Source organism: Vigna umbellata, chromosome 2 (genome assembly GCF_029865625.1).
Source record: "Vigna umbellata cultivar VRB3 chromosome 2, Vumbellata_1.0, whole genome shotgun sequence".
Classification (NCBI taxonomy): domain Eukaryota; kingdom Viridiplantae; phylum Streptophyta; class Magnoliopsida; order Fabales; family Fabaceae; genus Vigna; species Vigna umbellata.
Window position 1 is genome coordinate 73,848 of NC_142166.1, and position 18,328 is coordinate 92,175.

At 30.6% G+C, this 18,328-nt stretch overlaps 1 protein-coding gene across 4 annotated transcripts; it reads left to right on the plus strand.

The window, feature by feature from the left end:
• Window positions 1-14,731: 14,731 nt before the first annotated feature.
• LOC124819472 (uncharacterized) lies at window positions 14,732-17,904 on the plus strand. 4 transcript variants are annotated; one of them, XR_007027256.2, is made up of 3 exons: window positions 14,732-16,209; window positions 16,405-16,570; window positions 17,601-17,904. XR_007027256.2 is itself a non-coding variant. In XM_047290995.2 (3 exons), the coding sequence occupies exons 2-3, from the start codon at window positions 15,756-15,758 to the stop codon at window positions 17,654-17,656; spliced, it is 510 nt and encodes a 169-aa protein (XP_047146951.1). In that variant the 5' UTR covers window positions 14,747-15,191; window positions 15,631-15,755; the 3' UTR covers window positions 17,657-17,904. The 4 variants fall into 4 exon arrangements, 3 of the variants coding, with proteins under 3 accessions (XP_047146951.1, XP_087961767.1, XP_047146950.1); XM_047290995.2 differs by lacking the exon at window positions 16,405-16,570 and having other exon boundaries at window positions 14,747-15,191; window positions 15,631-16,209; XM_047290994.2 differs by lacking the exon at window positions 16,405-16,570 and having other exon boundaries at window positions 14,748-15,140; window positions 15,631-16,209.
• The last annotated feature ends 424 nt before the right edge of the window (window positions 17,905-18,328 follow it).

An 18,328-nucleotide genomic window follows, 5' to 3' on the forward strand; every position in this document is an offset into this window, starting at 1 on the left:
TTTTCATTAAAAGTTAAGAGACCAAAAACATATTTAACTCGAAAAAATTGTTTGTGTAATCCAATTTTAATAAAATTAAATATAAAATAATATCTATGAATTTTTATAAGATTTTTAGTTAAAGATAATGTAAATCTTTTATATAAATTAGACTTTTATCTTTATTAGTATTGTTTTATTATTTTAAGATATAATTGGTTTTGAAGTTCAAAGCTACTCAAGGGTTTATTTAAATTATTTTTAATCTTGATTTCAATATAAGACGGTTGAATATATCAAAACAAATTTTCCAATGGAGGGATTAAGAAAATTTATATTTTCACATACCATACTAATATTTCGATCTTATAGGTATATTGTATCTTTCAAACTCTCAAATTTCTCACATACCACACTAATATTCTGACCTGAAATCTGCATCAAGAGGATCATTTGTCAAGAGATATATATATTGTTATTTTTGAAGTTTAAAATTCTTATAATAATTTTGTTTTTAAAATGTACTACGGGAATTAAAGTCATGTGAAATTAATGGGTATACCAGAACATTAGTTAAGTGAATTTTTCTAAAAGACAACAATACCCATCATCATCATCCTTGGTAAATAACTGAAATATTATACCAAAAGGAAGGAAGTTAAATCTGATAAAGGAAGAAAAAATGAGGAATTTGGTGAAGGAAGAAGGAAATAGAAAAAAAAATGTAATTTTGTCGTTTGGTGTGTGATGCACATGGAGTGGGCAAGTGGGAAAGAAAAAGGGTTGGTCTGCAAGTTAATTAACATGAAGTGAAGATGAAGAAGTACAAGTGGGTAGCCATGGCCCACACCTATCTTTTTAACACAAAGCAAGTGGCCACAATTTGGTTTTTAACGATTGTACTTTGTGCCCAAGTTGATCATATCAGCTCATGAAAATCTATCAAGAGTTGGAAATTGTGGCCATGTATGTTCCTTTTCCTAACCAGTGATTAATCCAGATTCTGCACCGAGAAAAGAGGAAGAAAATTTGAGTTAAAAACAGGGTTGTTGAGTAATCTCAATCTTCAAGAAACCACTGGTACTCTCTCTACAAGGGTCAACATCCCAAAACCACTGCACAGGATGTTATGAAAACGTATGAGACCATCAATATAAAATAGACAGGAATTTCAATTCGTTACAGACAATTGAGCCATTTCATTTTTAGTGGAAGAATTATTAACTTGAAATGATAATTTGTAACTGAATGATTATATATACTTTTCCCCACTAAAGGGGAAAAATTCCTTTCTCCTATCACGAAAAGTTTGATGCTGCTTTTTTCAAAGAGTGATTGTCATGATTAAGTTCATCTGATATTATTTTTCTTTTCAATCAATTCTTAATCGTGAATGCTGCACAATTTGATTAAGAAAAAGTTTGGACTCATATATATATATACATATATATATATATATATATACATATATATATATATATATATATATATATTTTGTGGAGTTTGTAAATTTTTATGTAATTTTTCATTTACATAGGTGTTATGATAATGGTCGGATGAGATATAGATAGTGTTTATTTGCAATAAAAAATTTTCTAGTTACTCATTTTGTTACTTACGAGATATTCTTTTAAAATATACCGGTTTAATTGTTTATTTAGTCTACCAATCAAATTCATTCCGTTAATTTTGCTGAAACAGAGTTAACTCTGGTAACGTGACAAAGAAGTTTGCATTTTTTTTCTCTCTCTTCTGCTTCTCTACATGCGACAAAGACCAATCTCTTTCTCTACATGCGACACAAACCAATCTCTTTCTGTCTCTTGTGATTTTCTTCATTTCCCTCTTGCTAGGGTTTTAGTTCTCTTGTTCCCCTCTTTCCCTCTTCAACCTTCTTCTCAATGTCCAACAACGACGAAAACATCACCAATCGATCTCACTTCTTGTTCTTTCTCATTCCTCTCTCAATTTCCTCTCCCTTTCTTTCTTTTTCTTAATCTTCTTTTCAACTTCAAATTTGTTGACTCTGATTGGTTTTCCTATGCAGCTATAATGCTTCTTTTTGTACCCAAAAGTCGCCTAGAAGACAAAGACAATGACTTTTATATTTAGAGCAAAAAACATATATGTGTATTTTTTTAGAAGAGTATTTTTATTTTAAAAACCAAAATAAATTGTGAAGAGTTAAGTAGAAAAGTTAAAATATTAGTATTTTATTTAGATGTTTGAAATGTATAGAAAGATTGAAAGGTGTATAAATCATTAGTTTTTTTTTTACATAAATTTTTTTGAAAATAAATTAGTTGATAATTTCTATTATAGTGTTAAATAATATATAAATCATTTTAACTTATATGTCGAAGATATTATATTATTGATAATAAGACTGTATAACTTCTCTCAATTGATAAAAACATTGTATTCATGTTTCAACGCATAACTTTTTAATAATGGGTTGTTTTTAATCTTCTCTTTCTAACAACTTTTTGTTTGTTATTTTTTTTAAAAAAAATAATTTTTATAAATATTTTGACTTGGCAATTTTTTTATAATTCACGAAAATATTGAGAATAGTAAATTTTATATTTTTAATAAAAAATGTTTTAAGTTTTCATCGTTATTCAATAAAAAATTGTCAATAAAACCGTAAAAGAGGAAAATTTGTGCTTTTACATTATATATATATATATATATATATATATATATATATAATTGACTTTTTTCATCTTTTAGAACTTGTGATTAGTGAGTAGTAGTAACAGGTAAGTGGTGGTGCTGATGCAAGTTTCTCCATATGCCTAAGATATATTCAGATAAAGAAGTGGAGGCATGAAGAGATGTAGTGGATGTTGTGCATGACAAAGACCAGAGGAGATAGAAAAGAAAATGCAGATTTTTTTTTTGCCACATCAATTGAAACTGTTTTAAGAGAGAATGAACTGAGATTTAACAATGAATTTAGAGAATAAATAAACAATTAAACCAAAAATACTTGTAGATAAAACCCATGAGTATCTTTGAATATCATGAATATTTAAAAAAATATATTTTATAAATTTTTAAAATAAAATCTAAATAAAATTACAAACTAAAATATAAAATAAAATATAATTTAAATTAAAATTTAATTTTAATTAAATTTAACCTAATAAAATATACATTAATTTTAATTTTAATTTAATTTAATTTAATAAAATGTAAATTATTTTTTATTTTAATGTTTACAGATAATAAATACTGAGAAATATAATACTTACACCTTATTTATTTATAAACTCATATTAAAATATCCACTATTCACGTATAATTAATACATGATACCAACTGTTTAGTATAAATTTTATCCACAACTATTTAGTTTTCATCCTTAATCTTATTTTAGACATAATTAGCATGCACATTAACAAAATAAGATTGATTAGAAAGTGAAAATTTTGGCAACATAATTAATTATTTAGTGCAAAAGAAAACCGCGCATTCTCCACTAATAAAAATTCAAGATCAAAAAATTCGGATGCGGGGCTTTGCATGAAAATCAACCTCTCTTGTTTTATTGTTTGTTCTAACTTTTTCTTTTTCATTTTTAGTTTGTTTTTAATTTTTTTTCACGTGAAATTTGAGTAAAGATGTTAAAGTAAAGTTTTGAATTTAAATATTGGAAATGATAGTATGTGGTTAGCTGGCAATAATTGCCATACTAAACGTTATTTTGAAAAATCTGTTGAAAAGAAACTTTGCATGTTAACATAGTTTAAAGTTGATATTTAAGAACTAGAAAAAAATGAGATACTCAGAACAACTATATACTCAACAACAAAAACGTCATAAAATATATAATACTTTTGCATCGGGTTGATCTCCATTTTAATTAGAGAGTCTTTTAAGTTGTTATTTAAAAAAAATGGACAAATATAAGAGTAATTAATGATGATGGTATTTTTCTTTTAAGTTTAATTAAATTTTAAGTTTCTAAACTTTCATTTAAATTCTATTAAAATTTTATAGATTTTATTTACTTGTAATCACATTTGATTTTATGATTTTATAATTTAATAATTTTATGATTTTATTATTTTATAAATTTAAAATTTTATAATTTTATGATTTTATAAATTTAAAATTTTATAATCATATAATTTTATATTTTAATTATCATTTATGTGACTCATTACAAACAACCTTATCTTGCTTTGTTAGAAAGCAATAACTTTTAATTTTTACAAGAATTTTTCTTTATTTGCATATAGGCTCGTGGCTATGAGAGAGATTAGGGTCTGAACTGTCTGAGTCTTTTTTCATTAAGTCATCTAGGTCTTCTTCTTCTTCAGGAGATACAATATCCTCGGTTTTTTAAAACATTTATCCTGGGATATAATACTCAGAGAAAGCAGTGGTTTGTTGACTTCCGGAGCTAGAGGGAATTAGTCTTTTGAAAGGAGAATCATCGTTGAGATTTACTTCTTTTAGGTGTTGTTTCGATTGCATTTTGTAACTCTCGTTTAAAGGATATTCTTCAATGGTTTAGTGAAAACAATTGTCTGGAGGAGTCACTTGCATAAGGCCTATAGACAATAAAAATGGAGACTAATGTTTGACCTTTTGACCTTCTTTGATTTTCTTGAAATTAGAGTATTTGTTATAGTTCGGATCTCCACCAAGTAATGGGACTAAGTCATTCGAGTAAAGTCCAGAACAAATATTCATGCTTAAGAGGATTTGTCAGGGTTTGATAAGCCATTTTTGTCTGCAAAGCTATGGGAGTGGGATGTTGTGCTGTCTTACACCAGATGGCCCATAATGTAGGTTCACAAAGATCCCATCCAATGTCACAGAATAATTCAAAAATGTTTCCATTTGGGTTTGTGGGATCAAATGCACAAGGAGAAGTAACCTTGAATCTTAGTGTCTCATGGAGAAAAAAGAAGTATCTAGATTTCGCATAGTTTAATCTGTTACTATAATTTATTTTCTTTTCTTACCATCCAAAACCAATAAATCATCAATTTTGTTTGCAATCTCTTCATATTTAATGGGACTTACGGTCGATCAAGTATGAAAGAAGAAAAATATGGTAATTAATTAGGAGATTATCTTAGTAAACAAGATTAAAGTGTAATTAGATTTTTATTAAGACGTCATTAAGATAAAAGACTAAAAGATCTATAAATATGGTGTAAGGTAAAAATGAGTAACATTCATATACACGTAAAAGTAGTCAATATTAGAGTTTAAGGTAAAAATTAGTAAGATTAATATATAAGTAGAAGGGGTAATATTAGGGTTTAGGGTAAAAATGAATAAGATTAATATATAAGTAGATGAAGATTATATTGATTCAATATGTGTCCAAAGTCCCACATAGGTAAGAATGATAAGATCATTGATATGTAACCAAGAAGGATCCATAAATCTATTAATGTTAATATCCAAAATGACTTTAACCACGTATCAAATAAAAATGAATAACATGACTGGTATATAAGGAGAATGATTTAAGGATAATGAGGTTTAAGGCTGAGGGGGGTTATGGATTTTGGGTAAAGTTGAGTAAAATGTAAAATGTACAAGTAGAAAGACTCAGAAACCTAGTAAGAGAAGATTTTTAAGATTCAATGTAAGTATGAACCCCCACGTAGTAAAAATGAGTAAGAAAATTAGTATATAAGTAAAAATTATCCAAAAAGATATTTATGGGAGATTGTTAGGATTCATTGAGTTTGAAGCTCCACATTAAATAAAAAACTAGTAAGATGACTAGTATGTAAGTAGAAAGACTCATAACACACTATTTAAGGAAAGATTAGTATGATTAATTTTAAATCTAAAGTTCCATATCAGTTAAAAATGAGTAAAATGACTAATATATAAGTAGAAAGACGATCATATACTTAATAGAGGAATTGTAGGGATTTAACGTTGGTACGAAGTCCCACATCAATTAAAAGTGAGAAACATGACTAGTTGGTTAGGATTAGGGTTAGGGTTAGGTTTAGCGTTAGAGTTAGGGCTAACAGGGTTAATTTAGGGTGGTTAGGGTTAAAAGGGTTAAGGTTAGGATAATTAGGGTTACATGGGTCAGGGTTAGGGTTATGGCATTTAGGGTTACAGGGTTAGGATTACAGTTAGGATTATAAGGGTTATGGTTAGGGTGGTTAGAGTTACGAGGGTTATGGTTAAGGTTAAGGTTTAGTGGAAAGATAAAAATGACTAAGTAACTAGTATATTAGTGGATAGACCTAGAAGGACATAAATTGTTAGGGCTAAACTTGAGTTTGAACACTCACATCGGGTGAAAATGAGTAAGATTAATATATAAGTGAGGGGAGATTATTTGGATTCAATGTGTGTCCAAAGTCCCACATAGATAAGAATGCTAACATCATTGATATTTAACAAAAAATGATTAATAAGTCTATTATTGTTAATATTTAGTATGATTAATAAGTCTATTATTGTTAATATTTAGTATGATTTTAAACGTCATATCAAGTAAAAATGACTAATATATAAAAATAATAAGTCTATTTATAAATATCAGGTAAAGGTGAGTAAGATGTAAAATATAAAAGTAAAAGGACTCATAAATCTAGTAAGGGAAGATTTTTAAGATTCAATTTGAGTATGAACCCTCACATCAGCTAAAAATGAGTAAGAAGATTAGTATACAAGTAAAACTAATCCAAAAACAAATTGAGGGGAGATTATTAGGATTCATTAAGTCTGAAGCCCCACATTGGGTAAAAAAAACTTGTAAAATGACTAGCATGTAAGTAGAAAGAACCACAAAACTATGTAGGGAGAGATTAGTATGATTAAATTTGAGTCTGAAGTTTCGTATCAGTTAAAAATAAGTAAAATGACTAATGTATTAGTAGAGAGACTCATATACATAATGTGGGGATTGTAGGGATTTAACGTTGGTACGGAATTCTACATCAATTAAAAATGAGAAACATAACTAGTTGGTTAGGGTTAGGGTTAGCAGCATGATAAGCTCGAAGAATTTGTCAAGTAGGGAGTCAACGCGGTAATTTGTTTAACAAGTCCAAGTCAACTTTCTCATCTACCATCTTTTTTATCATTCCCAAAAAGTTATTTTGGAAGCCTTTCAAGTCTAGTACAAGGGAAATCGTAGACACTCGCCATAAAAAAATATGCTCGCACCCTAAATCATTTATTAGAACTTTGAAGAAACCCTGCTTGAAGGCTTTGAATGAAGAAGCATATAGAGTAAGGAGATTATACAAGTTCTCGAGGATAGCCAACCAAACTTCTTCCCTGGGTGAGTTTAGTAATAATGAAGGAAAACAATAGGCAATGAAGTCAAAGACAAACATTGACAGATCACCTTAAGAAGCATCTGGAGAGTCGCGACCTATTATGGCGAAGTTATGTAGTGACAACTTTCAATTCTTGTAGCATCCCATGGTAAAAACGTTGAAAGGGAGCGTATGTTCAACAAATAAAACATGCAAGTGTAGAAAGAGAAGAAGTTCCTTATAGATGTTTCGCGACTGTGGCACACACAATTGTTCCCATGACAAACATCAAAGGTTAAAAGGGTGTTGACAATCCCTTTCTCAATTAATTTGACGCGCTTGGCCAAATAGTGAAAAGAATCCTTTATACGATAATTCTTTGCATACTACAAAACTTGAGCATATACCCAATCGTATCTAAGAATGGGCAACAAATTTAGCTCTACCATTCCCCCAGTAGCATTAATATCCACCTCCACATTGCACCGTAAAGTACCTCCCTTGGAAAAATTTGTCGCACCGCCCAACTACGAAACAAATTTGTTGTCTCCTGTACTGAAGCCCGACGATCACTCACTTCCCAAAGCCAACAACCTTTATTGATTGAAGCTCAAAGCTGAACTCGATGAAGATACATCATTTTCATACCCCTTAGCCTCACTACTCAAAAGCCTCTAAGATGAAGACAAGTTGATTACTTTGATCATTATTATCTTATTGAGAGTCATAATGCCTTTAAGAGATAATCGACATAACAAAATGAATTAAGCGATAAAGAAAATTATACTTAAGAGATATGAGCAAGCAAAAGATAAGACCAAGTAGATATAAAAAGTGTTTCAATACCCTTAGCCCTACATACAACACCAATATAAATGTGAGACAAGGAACAAGCGAAAACTAAATACATCCACCTATTTCCATATTTAACTAATATAGTATCTATTTAAACAAGTAGTTTAATTAATAACCACATTTCACTATTAAAATTGTAGATAAAGAAAAATTTCCTAAGCTAGTAAAAAAAAAGGACATAATTATAAATAATTGATAATAAAAACCATTTTTATACTATTTTCTAATTATAAAAATTGATATGAATGATAGGATTAATTTTTTTATAATAATTGTATTGAGTTTACATTTATAATTAGTTTCATTAAAGAAGGGAAAAAGTTCATAGATAAAAATAAAGTTGTCAACTCAATTTATTCTCCCCTTCCAAAAGTTATGATATCGTTTTTTCTACGATGTTCAGCACAACAGGTCTGGCCAAAATTTATCTCCACAACACCTTAAAGAAGAAGCATCATTAAAAGTTTATGACGACAGATTTGTATTACATGTTTGGTGAAAATAGTTTGAAACACACCACTTTCCACTAAATAAAGTCATAAAAACAGTGTAAAAAATAAAATGTTGGTAGAAATTATTATAATACAAATTACATACGTAAGTAAGAACAGTGCATGTGTATATATAGCATATTTAACATACACGATTGGATCGTTAGCCATCGATGACAAAGAATTAAAATTAATGTGTAACAATATATAAATTCGTGATCAAGAACAACCCTTATGTATTTTTATATTGTGTAAACTTTGCTTCATACATAAAACTACCCTAATTAGTATAAACATCAATTCTTGCAACTCAATTATTTTAATGTTAGACAAACCTTAACAATTTAAAATCTTTTACAAGAAGAGAACATGGAACAAAAGTCAATTGGAGGAGCTCCTTCTAAGAAAATCCAACGAGAAAATACACACTTTTTTCTTTCTTTCTTTCTTTCTTGCTACGTCAATACTTGTCATTCTTTTTTCTATGCAAACTTTTTTCGATTACTTAATTCCCATATTCTATATTCTATATTCTTTGAGTATCGATTACTCCATGGGCACCCACCTTTCAGTTTGTTCGTAGGAAAAATGATGATTCACTTTCAATCAATTTCGTAGAAACTTGTAGATCAATAACTAAGCTGTTACGTGCGCTCTTTCACCTTAAAACCATTTCTTTAATGCAACTTCTTAAATCATTATCAGAGTTTATATTGATTACTAATCTCGTTTTTCATTTAATGGAACATTTATTTCGATAACTAAATGTCGTGTTAATTAAACTTATGAACTTTCCTAATTAATTCAATCACTAAAATAGTTTAATCACATTCAAAAATAGTGGTTACGACTATTTATTAAGATTACTAAATTTGATCTATGGTTGTTCCCTAACTCAATTATATATATATATATATATATATATATAATGAATCATACATACTGAACTTAAAATATAAATAAATTTATTTTTTCTAAATTTTATTCAATACTGTTATTTTAAATTTTTTTTCTTATATGAAAATAAAATATTAAATATAATTAATTATTATTTTTAATCTGTGTAAAAATAGTTAAATTTGCAATAGAAGTTAAAATGGTGAAGGAGAATCCTATTTTCCCACTTGATATAGAAGTTATTTTGGAGAAGATAAACATGATTTGGTTTCTCATTTATCTTCACGGCTTGTTATAGTATATTGTTTTACTAACTTTCTATAAAATATTGATCACTTTAATAATAAATATTACCATTCAAAACAAAATTTAAAGCATGTAAATGTTATCAATTTCAAATACTATTTTTGTAGGATATATTGATGAGTCATTAAACCTTATAAAAAATGTACACATGTGTGAGAGAATAAACATGTTTAGAATGAGAGTTTTTTTTACTTTTTTTAGTTTAGTTTTATGGATTTTTCTTAAGTTGATTTGTGTTAACTTTATTTAACTTGACTTAAATTAATGTGTTAACTCTTTTATTTGTTTGTTTTGTTGTAATGATATGTTAACTTTTATATTTTCATTTTGAGTTTAAAAGTGAACATTCACATTTAGATAATCTTAATTATCTTATAATCTTCAGTAAGGATATTCCCAATATTTGCTTAATTACCATAATACCATGTAATTCTAATCTTAAAATAGATATGCTATTAATTTCATTCAATTTGTAAATATATATTTTAATTCCGCTTATTTTTCTTCAAATTAGATTAAGTTATTATTTAGCTCACTCAATTATAATTAGAACAAGTAATGGATTTATGAGTTTTAAATTTGCTAATTTAATACAATTTTATTGTTATATAGAAAATATTAATTTCCTAATAAAAGACACTTGAATTTTTTATATTATGAATATTGTTTAGAATGTTTTGAGACATGTATTTGTCTATTCGGGCTAAGCCTTCATTTACTCTTTTTTCCAACTTGACTAGACTCTTATCTCCACTTATAGTCTAAAATAGTATAATTTTTTTCTTGATTTTATTGAAATAGATAAATTTTAAAAGAATAAAAGTGAATAAGTAATAATTGGAAGCACGAAAGCATAAATTAAAACTTACACAAAATAGTACGAGATTTTAGGTGTAAATCTTATGTAATCTGTAGCATAAAGAAATTGATTATACTATAATTAGCTTCCTAAATTCATCATTATTTCTAATAAATTTTAAATTTCCTATAGATAACCTAACTTAACATCGGTTCAACCTTAACATAAGTAATTGCAGAAAAAGATAATTAACACAGATGTTTTTTAAGTTTAACTACATCCACATTTTCATGTTGAACCATATTTAGAAAGATAATATCATTATAATGTAATAAATATATTATGATGTATTTGAAAACTTGATCTCGCAGAAAGGGCATTTAATGTCTGTTATTTTGGTTTTTTAACGTCAGCTCCAGAACCGACGTCTTTGTGGATGACGTTAATCAAACGTCGGACTCAACAGGTCCGACGTCTTTATAGACGTCGGTTACTGCATGATCTGACGTCTAAAGGGCTCTATAGACGTCGGACATTGCATTAACCGACATCTACTGTAGCTCGTGTCTTTGGGTAGCGTAGTAGCACCTTCTTCTTTTGCTAGTTTCGTCATAAAAAAGGTTGCGTCTTTTGGATCTCTTATGGCATTTCAACCGAAAACCGAATCTGGGTCCTTGCCTAGTTCCATTAAAATCGCCAATGAAAACGAACGGTGACAATAGAACTAGGAAATGACCGAAGTTTGGTTTTGGGTTGAAACGCTATAAGGCATCCAAAAGACGCAAGTTTTTCTTACGAGGAAAGTAGCAAAGGAAGAATGTGGTACTACGCTACCCAAAGACACGAGAAAAACTACACCAAAACACAACAAAAACTCATTTTAATCGATTCAAATGAAAGATAATCAACCAAAGACTAATATAATTGGAATAAAAGTACGTTTAAACGGTTCAAAAGAGACAAAAACGCACCTGGAAAAGCAATGCCGCGGAGAGAAAAGGCGAGAAGGAAGACGATGAAGTGCTCGTAACTGCGGGTTTGATGTCTGATTTAACAGCAAACTAGACATCGGCTCCCTAGGTGAACCGGCATCTATTGTGGCCTAGACGTCGGGGCCCTCACTAATATGACGTCCAAAACAACTTTTCACCTACCCTGTCAGGCCATTTAGACGTCGGATAGCGGGATCCGACGTCTGTTCGGCAGAAAAGAATAACTTTTCATCCACCTGTCAGACATATACACGTCCGTTAGGAGGGACACCAACGTCTATAATCGAATATAGACGTTGGGGTGGCGGGATCAGACGTCTCTAAGACGGAAAAAAAATGATTTTTCACCTACCTGTCAGACATATAGACGTCTAATAGAAGGGGCCCCGACGTCTATAATATATAGACGTCGGGATCCTCCTAACAGACATTTATATGCCTACTTATTTATAAGGTTTAATACCTCTTTTGGTCCCTAGAAAGGGGGCCAATGTTCAATGTGGTCCCACCTTTTTTTAGAAGTTCAATGTGATCCCATCTTTTGTAAAAAGTGTGCAATCAAGTCCTTTTTCGAAACGGCGTTAAGTTTTTAACGGAGCAGCTGACAGGGTGGACTGAAGTTAGTTACGTGGCATTGTGTGGGTAATACGTGGCAGTGAGAGGGTGATACGTGGCTTTGAGAGGGTAAATCAGAAATTAGGGTTTGAGTTGCAGAGAAATTGGGAATTTGGGATTTATCGTCGTGTTTCTTCTTAAGGGTGTTCGTCGTGTTTGAAAAGTTGGGATAAAGGATCTTCTCGGTGGTCCATGGTTGTGGTCTTCAGTTACAGAACTGTGCAAATATAGAACTGAACTGCAGTTACATAACCATTTGGAAACTTCCTAAAATCAAGAAGCCGTCCTTTCGAGGGAAAATTTGTGGAGACTTTTGGAGGAAAAAAGGAACAATTTCTTTGGCAGCAAATAAAGGGCGTTTGTTGGCCATTGGATTAGGAGCTGTTAACATGGCAGCAACGAGACCCCCTGTACTTGTCCCAGCAATCACGTCAAAGTAATCTGCAATCCTTGCATTCTCACCGTCTAACTCCTATATATGTATGCATAGACAGACATTCAGAAGCCTTAGAATCTAACTTAAAATTTAAAACACTGCAATTTGCTAACCTGAAGTTGAGCCTCAAGGTAGGCAAGAAGAACACCGGGAATGATTCCTCGAATACCACCACCGTCAATGCTAAGAACCGTAATGAAATTCCATTTGAAGACCTAACAAGAAGTCGTCCTTCGTTTGAGTCTAAGAGTAACACGACGAACAACCTTCAGAAGAAATCCTAAATTCCCAATTTCTCTGCAACTCAAACCCTAATTTCTGATTTACCCTCTCACAAAGCCACGTATCACCCTCTCACTGCCACGTATTACCCACACAAAGCCACGTAACTAACTTCAGTCCATCCTGTCAGCTGCTCCGTTAAAAACTTAACGCCGTTTCCAAAAAGGACTTGATTGCACACTTTTTACAAAAGATGGGATCACATTGAACTTCTAAAAAAAGGTGGGACCACATTGAACATTGGCCCCCTTTCTAGGGACCAAAAGAGGTATTAAACCTATTTATAAAAATGCCACTGATCAATAATTTACGTTGATTATTTTGTGATCCGACGTTTACGGAGCGATGTTAAAGTCCAATTCTGCAATAGTCCGGTAAGATAAATCAATTTATTTAAAGTTGGTAGAAAGGTGTATGATTGAAACGCTAAACTTTATCTTTCATTCTTTGAACAAATCCTAAGTAACTTTTAAAACTATTTTTAAAAATAGTACATTATAAAGAATAACTTTACTCATCCCACATGGTATTACATACAATTCGTAAAGACTTTGGCATGAAACTTTTAGATGAATTTGTGTTATAAACACAAGTGAAAAGATATGTGTATTTACTTTTTATCATAACAACAAAAGTGAAATTATAATTATATAATTAAATATAAATAATTTTTACAATTTAATTATAAATAATTGTTGTTTATTTTGTAGATGATTTTTATTTATTTAATTTAGAAAAAATAGTTAAATTTTAAAAATAATTAAATTTAAAAAATCAATTAAAGTTAAACAAAACGGTAAGTTGAAGGATAAAAAAAGAGAAAAAAATTGAAAAAAAATAAAAATAAAATCTCCTTATAGGTATAGATAATTTCGTTTGTAAAAACAACCAATTCAAAAGAATATTTAATTTACATGTATATTTAAAATAATACTTTTGTGTGTATACACCAAAATTAATTTTTTGCAATCATGTTCGATTTAATAAAAGCATATTTCAGCTAGTTTCATGTTTGATTTATACTTAAAATGATGAGATGAAATTTTTTTATTTTTTTTCACTATATTAATTTATATGTCTTGTTTATATTCCATCTTTTATTTTAAAAATATATATTAAATTGGCCGTATTTAATCAAGCCGAGTTATAACTTAGACTACAAGCAATTTATCTTCCATAACCTAGATCCCAAGTCAAATTAAATACAAAAATGCAATGGAACATATATTTAAATAATTCACTCATAAATTTGCTCAAATAAAAAAATTATACCTTTCATAGATTTGTTATATTTGTTATTTTTAAGTATTTTTCAAAATATAAACAACGAAATAAGATTTTATTTGTAGGCAACTATATATCCTATAGACAAAATTTATTTCTAAAAGTATGTTCATGCTGTGTAAACATATATATATATATATATATATATATATATATATGTATCATATATTAAAAAACAAGAAGAAAAGATATCGGTATTAAAATAATGTTAAAAGAAAAAAATTATAAATTTAACTTTATCATAAGTTATTCCTTATAAATTATAATCTTATATTACTTATGTTGGGTGACATTATTGACACATGTCCACAAGTTGGACTGCACATGCATACCATGATTGGGTAATGGTCATCCACGTCAGCTACTTTGGACGGTTGTTATCTCTCCTATCACTGAATCAACGTCAAATATTTTCTGTTTAAAAAACATATATTCACGCTAAATTGTTAACTACCTTAATCTATAGGCCAGGAATGATTATTATAATGAGTGAGAATCAGAGTAAGAGGAGAAAGATCCTCTATCGGGCCGTAAATCAGAATAACCGGTGCAATCTTGACCGTTGATGAGAAAAGATTGAAAAGGTGAAAAAATAGCTCTATAAATTCAGATGAAGACGAGGCTTTGAGCGATTGGGTTTGCATCCCAGCGTACCCAGCAACAGAAGCAGAAGGGGGAAGTCAGATAGTGAGATAAGGGAGAGAGAGAGAGAGAGGGATAATTTGCGAGTTAGGGTTTCGAGTTGATTCACACTGAGCATATGCATTGTGTTGGCGGTTTTTTTCTCTCGCCGGAGAAAACTCTTGGTCCGATCTCCCATGTTTTTCTTTCCGGTAGCATAGCAGTTTGAAAGGTTCTGTTTTTCCGGCGAGGAGTATTTGATTTTCCGGTGATTCTTTGGTGAATTGAGTTTGGGGGAATTCTCGATTTTGACCTAAAGCAAAGGTCTTTACTCAAAATATTCTCTGGGTTTCGTGTTCTTTTTCCATTTTTGCGGTGGGTGGACCGAGTATGACTGTGTCATTGTGCTTGATTTTTGTGTTGATATTTTTGGATAAATAAGAAACAAGAAAAATTATTCCTTTGCGATTTGGATAGTTATTTTAAATATTATTTTATGCTTTTATGAGAGTGTAAAACGTCTGGAATAAGTTTTGCTAACAGTTCATTATTGGAAATGGGCCAGTAATTCTATGTCAAGTTCTTCAACTTTCTAAATTGGGTTTGATATTTAAGAAAACCTTGGTGAATTTAGTACTAATGTATCTCGGTGCTTGTGTTTTTTAATAACAAAGTTTTGGCTTTTTATTGTTTGTTATTGATATTAATAGGTTTATTGGGTTGAATTTATTCTTGTGGCCTTCCCCATTTTCCAATTGATTTCCTTTTGTTGATGAATGGATCATATCCTAATATAGTCTGGTCACTGCAACAGGCAGGAACCACTGGCCCTTCGGTTTCTCAAATTTTTTGGTCTCATTCTTTCACAAATCTTTGGTCACCAAAAGAGCTTCACTCATTGTGACCCTTTAGGTTTGACTTACCACGGGAATTGGAAGTATGGCTGTCTCTTTAACTCGTTTGTCATGGTGGTTGTGGGGTGGCAAAGAGAAAGAGCCAGTTTCCAGTGGCTCTCAGCTGAAGTCATCTTCTGAATGGGGTTTTAAGGAGAGAGAGACTGTGAAGTTTCCTTCTGTGAAGGGAACAAAGATAGCTCCTTCTCACAGGAAGGGTAAAAGGAAATGGCAGAGCAGGGAAGAGAGGAGACTTGATAGAGAGTACGATGTTGTGCTGGTGTCATCTGATGGTGATGGTTGTTGGTCAGACTCTGAATCTGATGACTCAGATTGGTCCATTGGATGGTTGGAGCCTCATGGCTCTGAATTTCTTGAGAGTGATGACGATATGGATAATAGTTTTGCTGTGCTGGTTCCATGCTATAGAAAGGAGGTGGAGAGTTCAAGCAAGGAGCTTTTGAGTGCCATCAAGAACCTTCCAAATGAATTTTCTCCTGGTGAGATTCGGGACGTGCTCTTGATATGTTGATTTTGTTTTCATTGAGTTATTTTGTTCTCTCTCAACTCCTAGCACTGTTTAACTTTTACTTACTTGATTAACCTTTTTTTGTCTGTGTTGGTTCTTTAAAGTCAAATGATCCTTGTTCTTGTTCAGGTGTTTTTAAGCTTTTATATTATTTTGTAATCAGCAGTTTTCTATGTGGTTTGGCCTTGTTGAGGATTCTGATGCTAATGAAGAAATGTGTCAGTCATTATCAAATACTATGCACTGTTTAGTAATTATGAGTGCAATGGTAATTGGGGCTTCAAACTCTCTAAGTCCAAATAGGCTAATACATACTACATGATATAGACCAGGTAGTTTTGCCTTTTTCTTAGAATTATCTTCAAATGCATTGATCTGCGCGGCCTTTGTTTTTATTTATTTATTTATTATACTTTTTGCATTTTTCTTGGTGTGTGGATATTGTCGGGGTTTCTTGTTCTATCCTATGCTGGTTTTTGTTCCTCTTTTATATTCTAACGGTTTAATGTCGGATCTGCAAAGTAGCCTAGATGTATGAGGTAATTTTCTTTGGTTGTATCTAACCTATTCCAGGAGGTTTCCTTATGCTTCTGTCATGTTTTTTTTTTTTTTATCAAATTCTTATTTTGAATGTAAAGTGTTAGATATAAATTTTTGTTCCGGTGGTAAATCACTTTTACTTGGTTGTGTTCATGAGAGATAAAAAGTCTCGTTCATGAAACTGCTGAAGTAGCTTCACCATCACAATCTGATTTAAGGTCATAAACTCCACACTGTACAAGGCACAGCCAATTGACCACTGTCTTTTTACCACAGTCAAATGACTTGATATTTTTCTCTCATGTCCTACCCTGCATTTTTTCTTCAATAATAAATAGAATTAAAAAGATAGCGTATAGTATACTATATGATGTGCTAATAAGACATGTTAGCACAACAGCTGCTTTCCTTTTTATTTCGGAACTGTTCCTTTCTTGTCTATGGAGAGTGGTCCTGGCTTTTAGATCTTTATGATTGAATGTACATTTATACCTAAATCATCTTGTAGTATCATAGGACACACAGATGAAATTGATTGAATTTGTAACAGTTGCATACTTTTGTGTTAAAATAACTATTAACCACTTTCAATTGAGCTCTTTGTACTTATGAAAACTAGGGAAAGTTGTCTTGGAATTAATATAGAAGTGCTTTCAATGGAGTAAAAACATTCATTGCCATTACTGATTACTCTTACAGTACCACTTGTCATCTGCATTATAATATTTATGTATCTGCCTTATGAAGAGATTATGGAACTGTTCTAAATTGGTCTATGGAACTGTTCTAAATTGGTCTTTGGAACACTGTTTGAATTTGCAGCAAGCAAAAACTACATGGAACACTGGCTAGCTTCTCTTCAGAGTTTTGAAGCGTAGAAAACTACATCTTCTGACAACCTTCTAGAAGTAGAGGAGGCTAAATAATCCATCCATCCCATGTATTTTTTGTACAAAGAAATCATCTTCTCCTCTTATTGTAAGAGCTTAAATTGAAATGGAAAATTTCAATCTAGAAAATTTCATATGGGCCAATCAATCACTACTATAATAGAAAGAAAAAGGAGATTTTCATGTTGAGAATTGCAAGAATTATGCTTTGGATAAGCTGATATGTTTTTATTTTTGACTTTTTGTAACTGTGCAAGATTACAAGATAAAATGTTTTAAAAAAAAGGGGGTAATCATGCAATTGGTCATTCATAATTTAAACAATATTTTTAATTATAATGTGTTAAATAAAGTATGAAAAAGTGTGGTTAATTTAGAGATGGGTTGGTAAACATAATGTTCTTTATGGAAATAAGTACTAAAAGAAAAACTTCTCTCTAAGGCTTTTACTTTTGCAACTCAAGCAGGTAAATTAGATTCCTTTCTTCTTTCCTTTTTATCTTTTTGCTTCTTTTCTTTTTTTTGATTGGTTCTTCGTAAATTCATTCTGCAGTTTTCCCCCCTTTCCTCTTGGCTGTAAATCTGCATAATCTATTTTAATCCAAATTGGCATATCATGTGTTGGACCACATGAATGTACGATTGAAAGAAGAACCACAT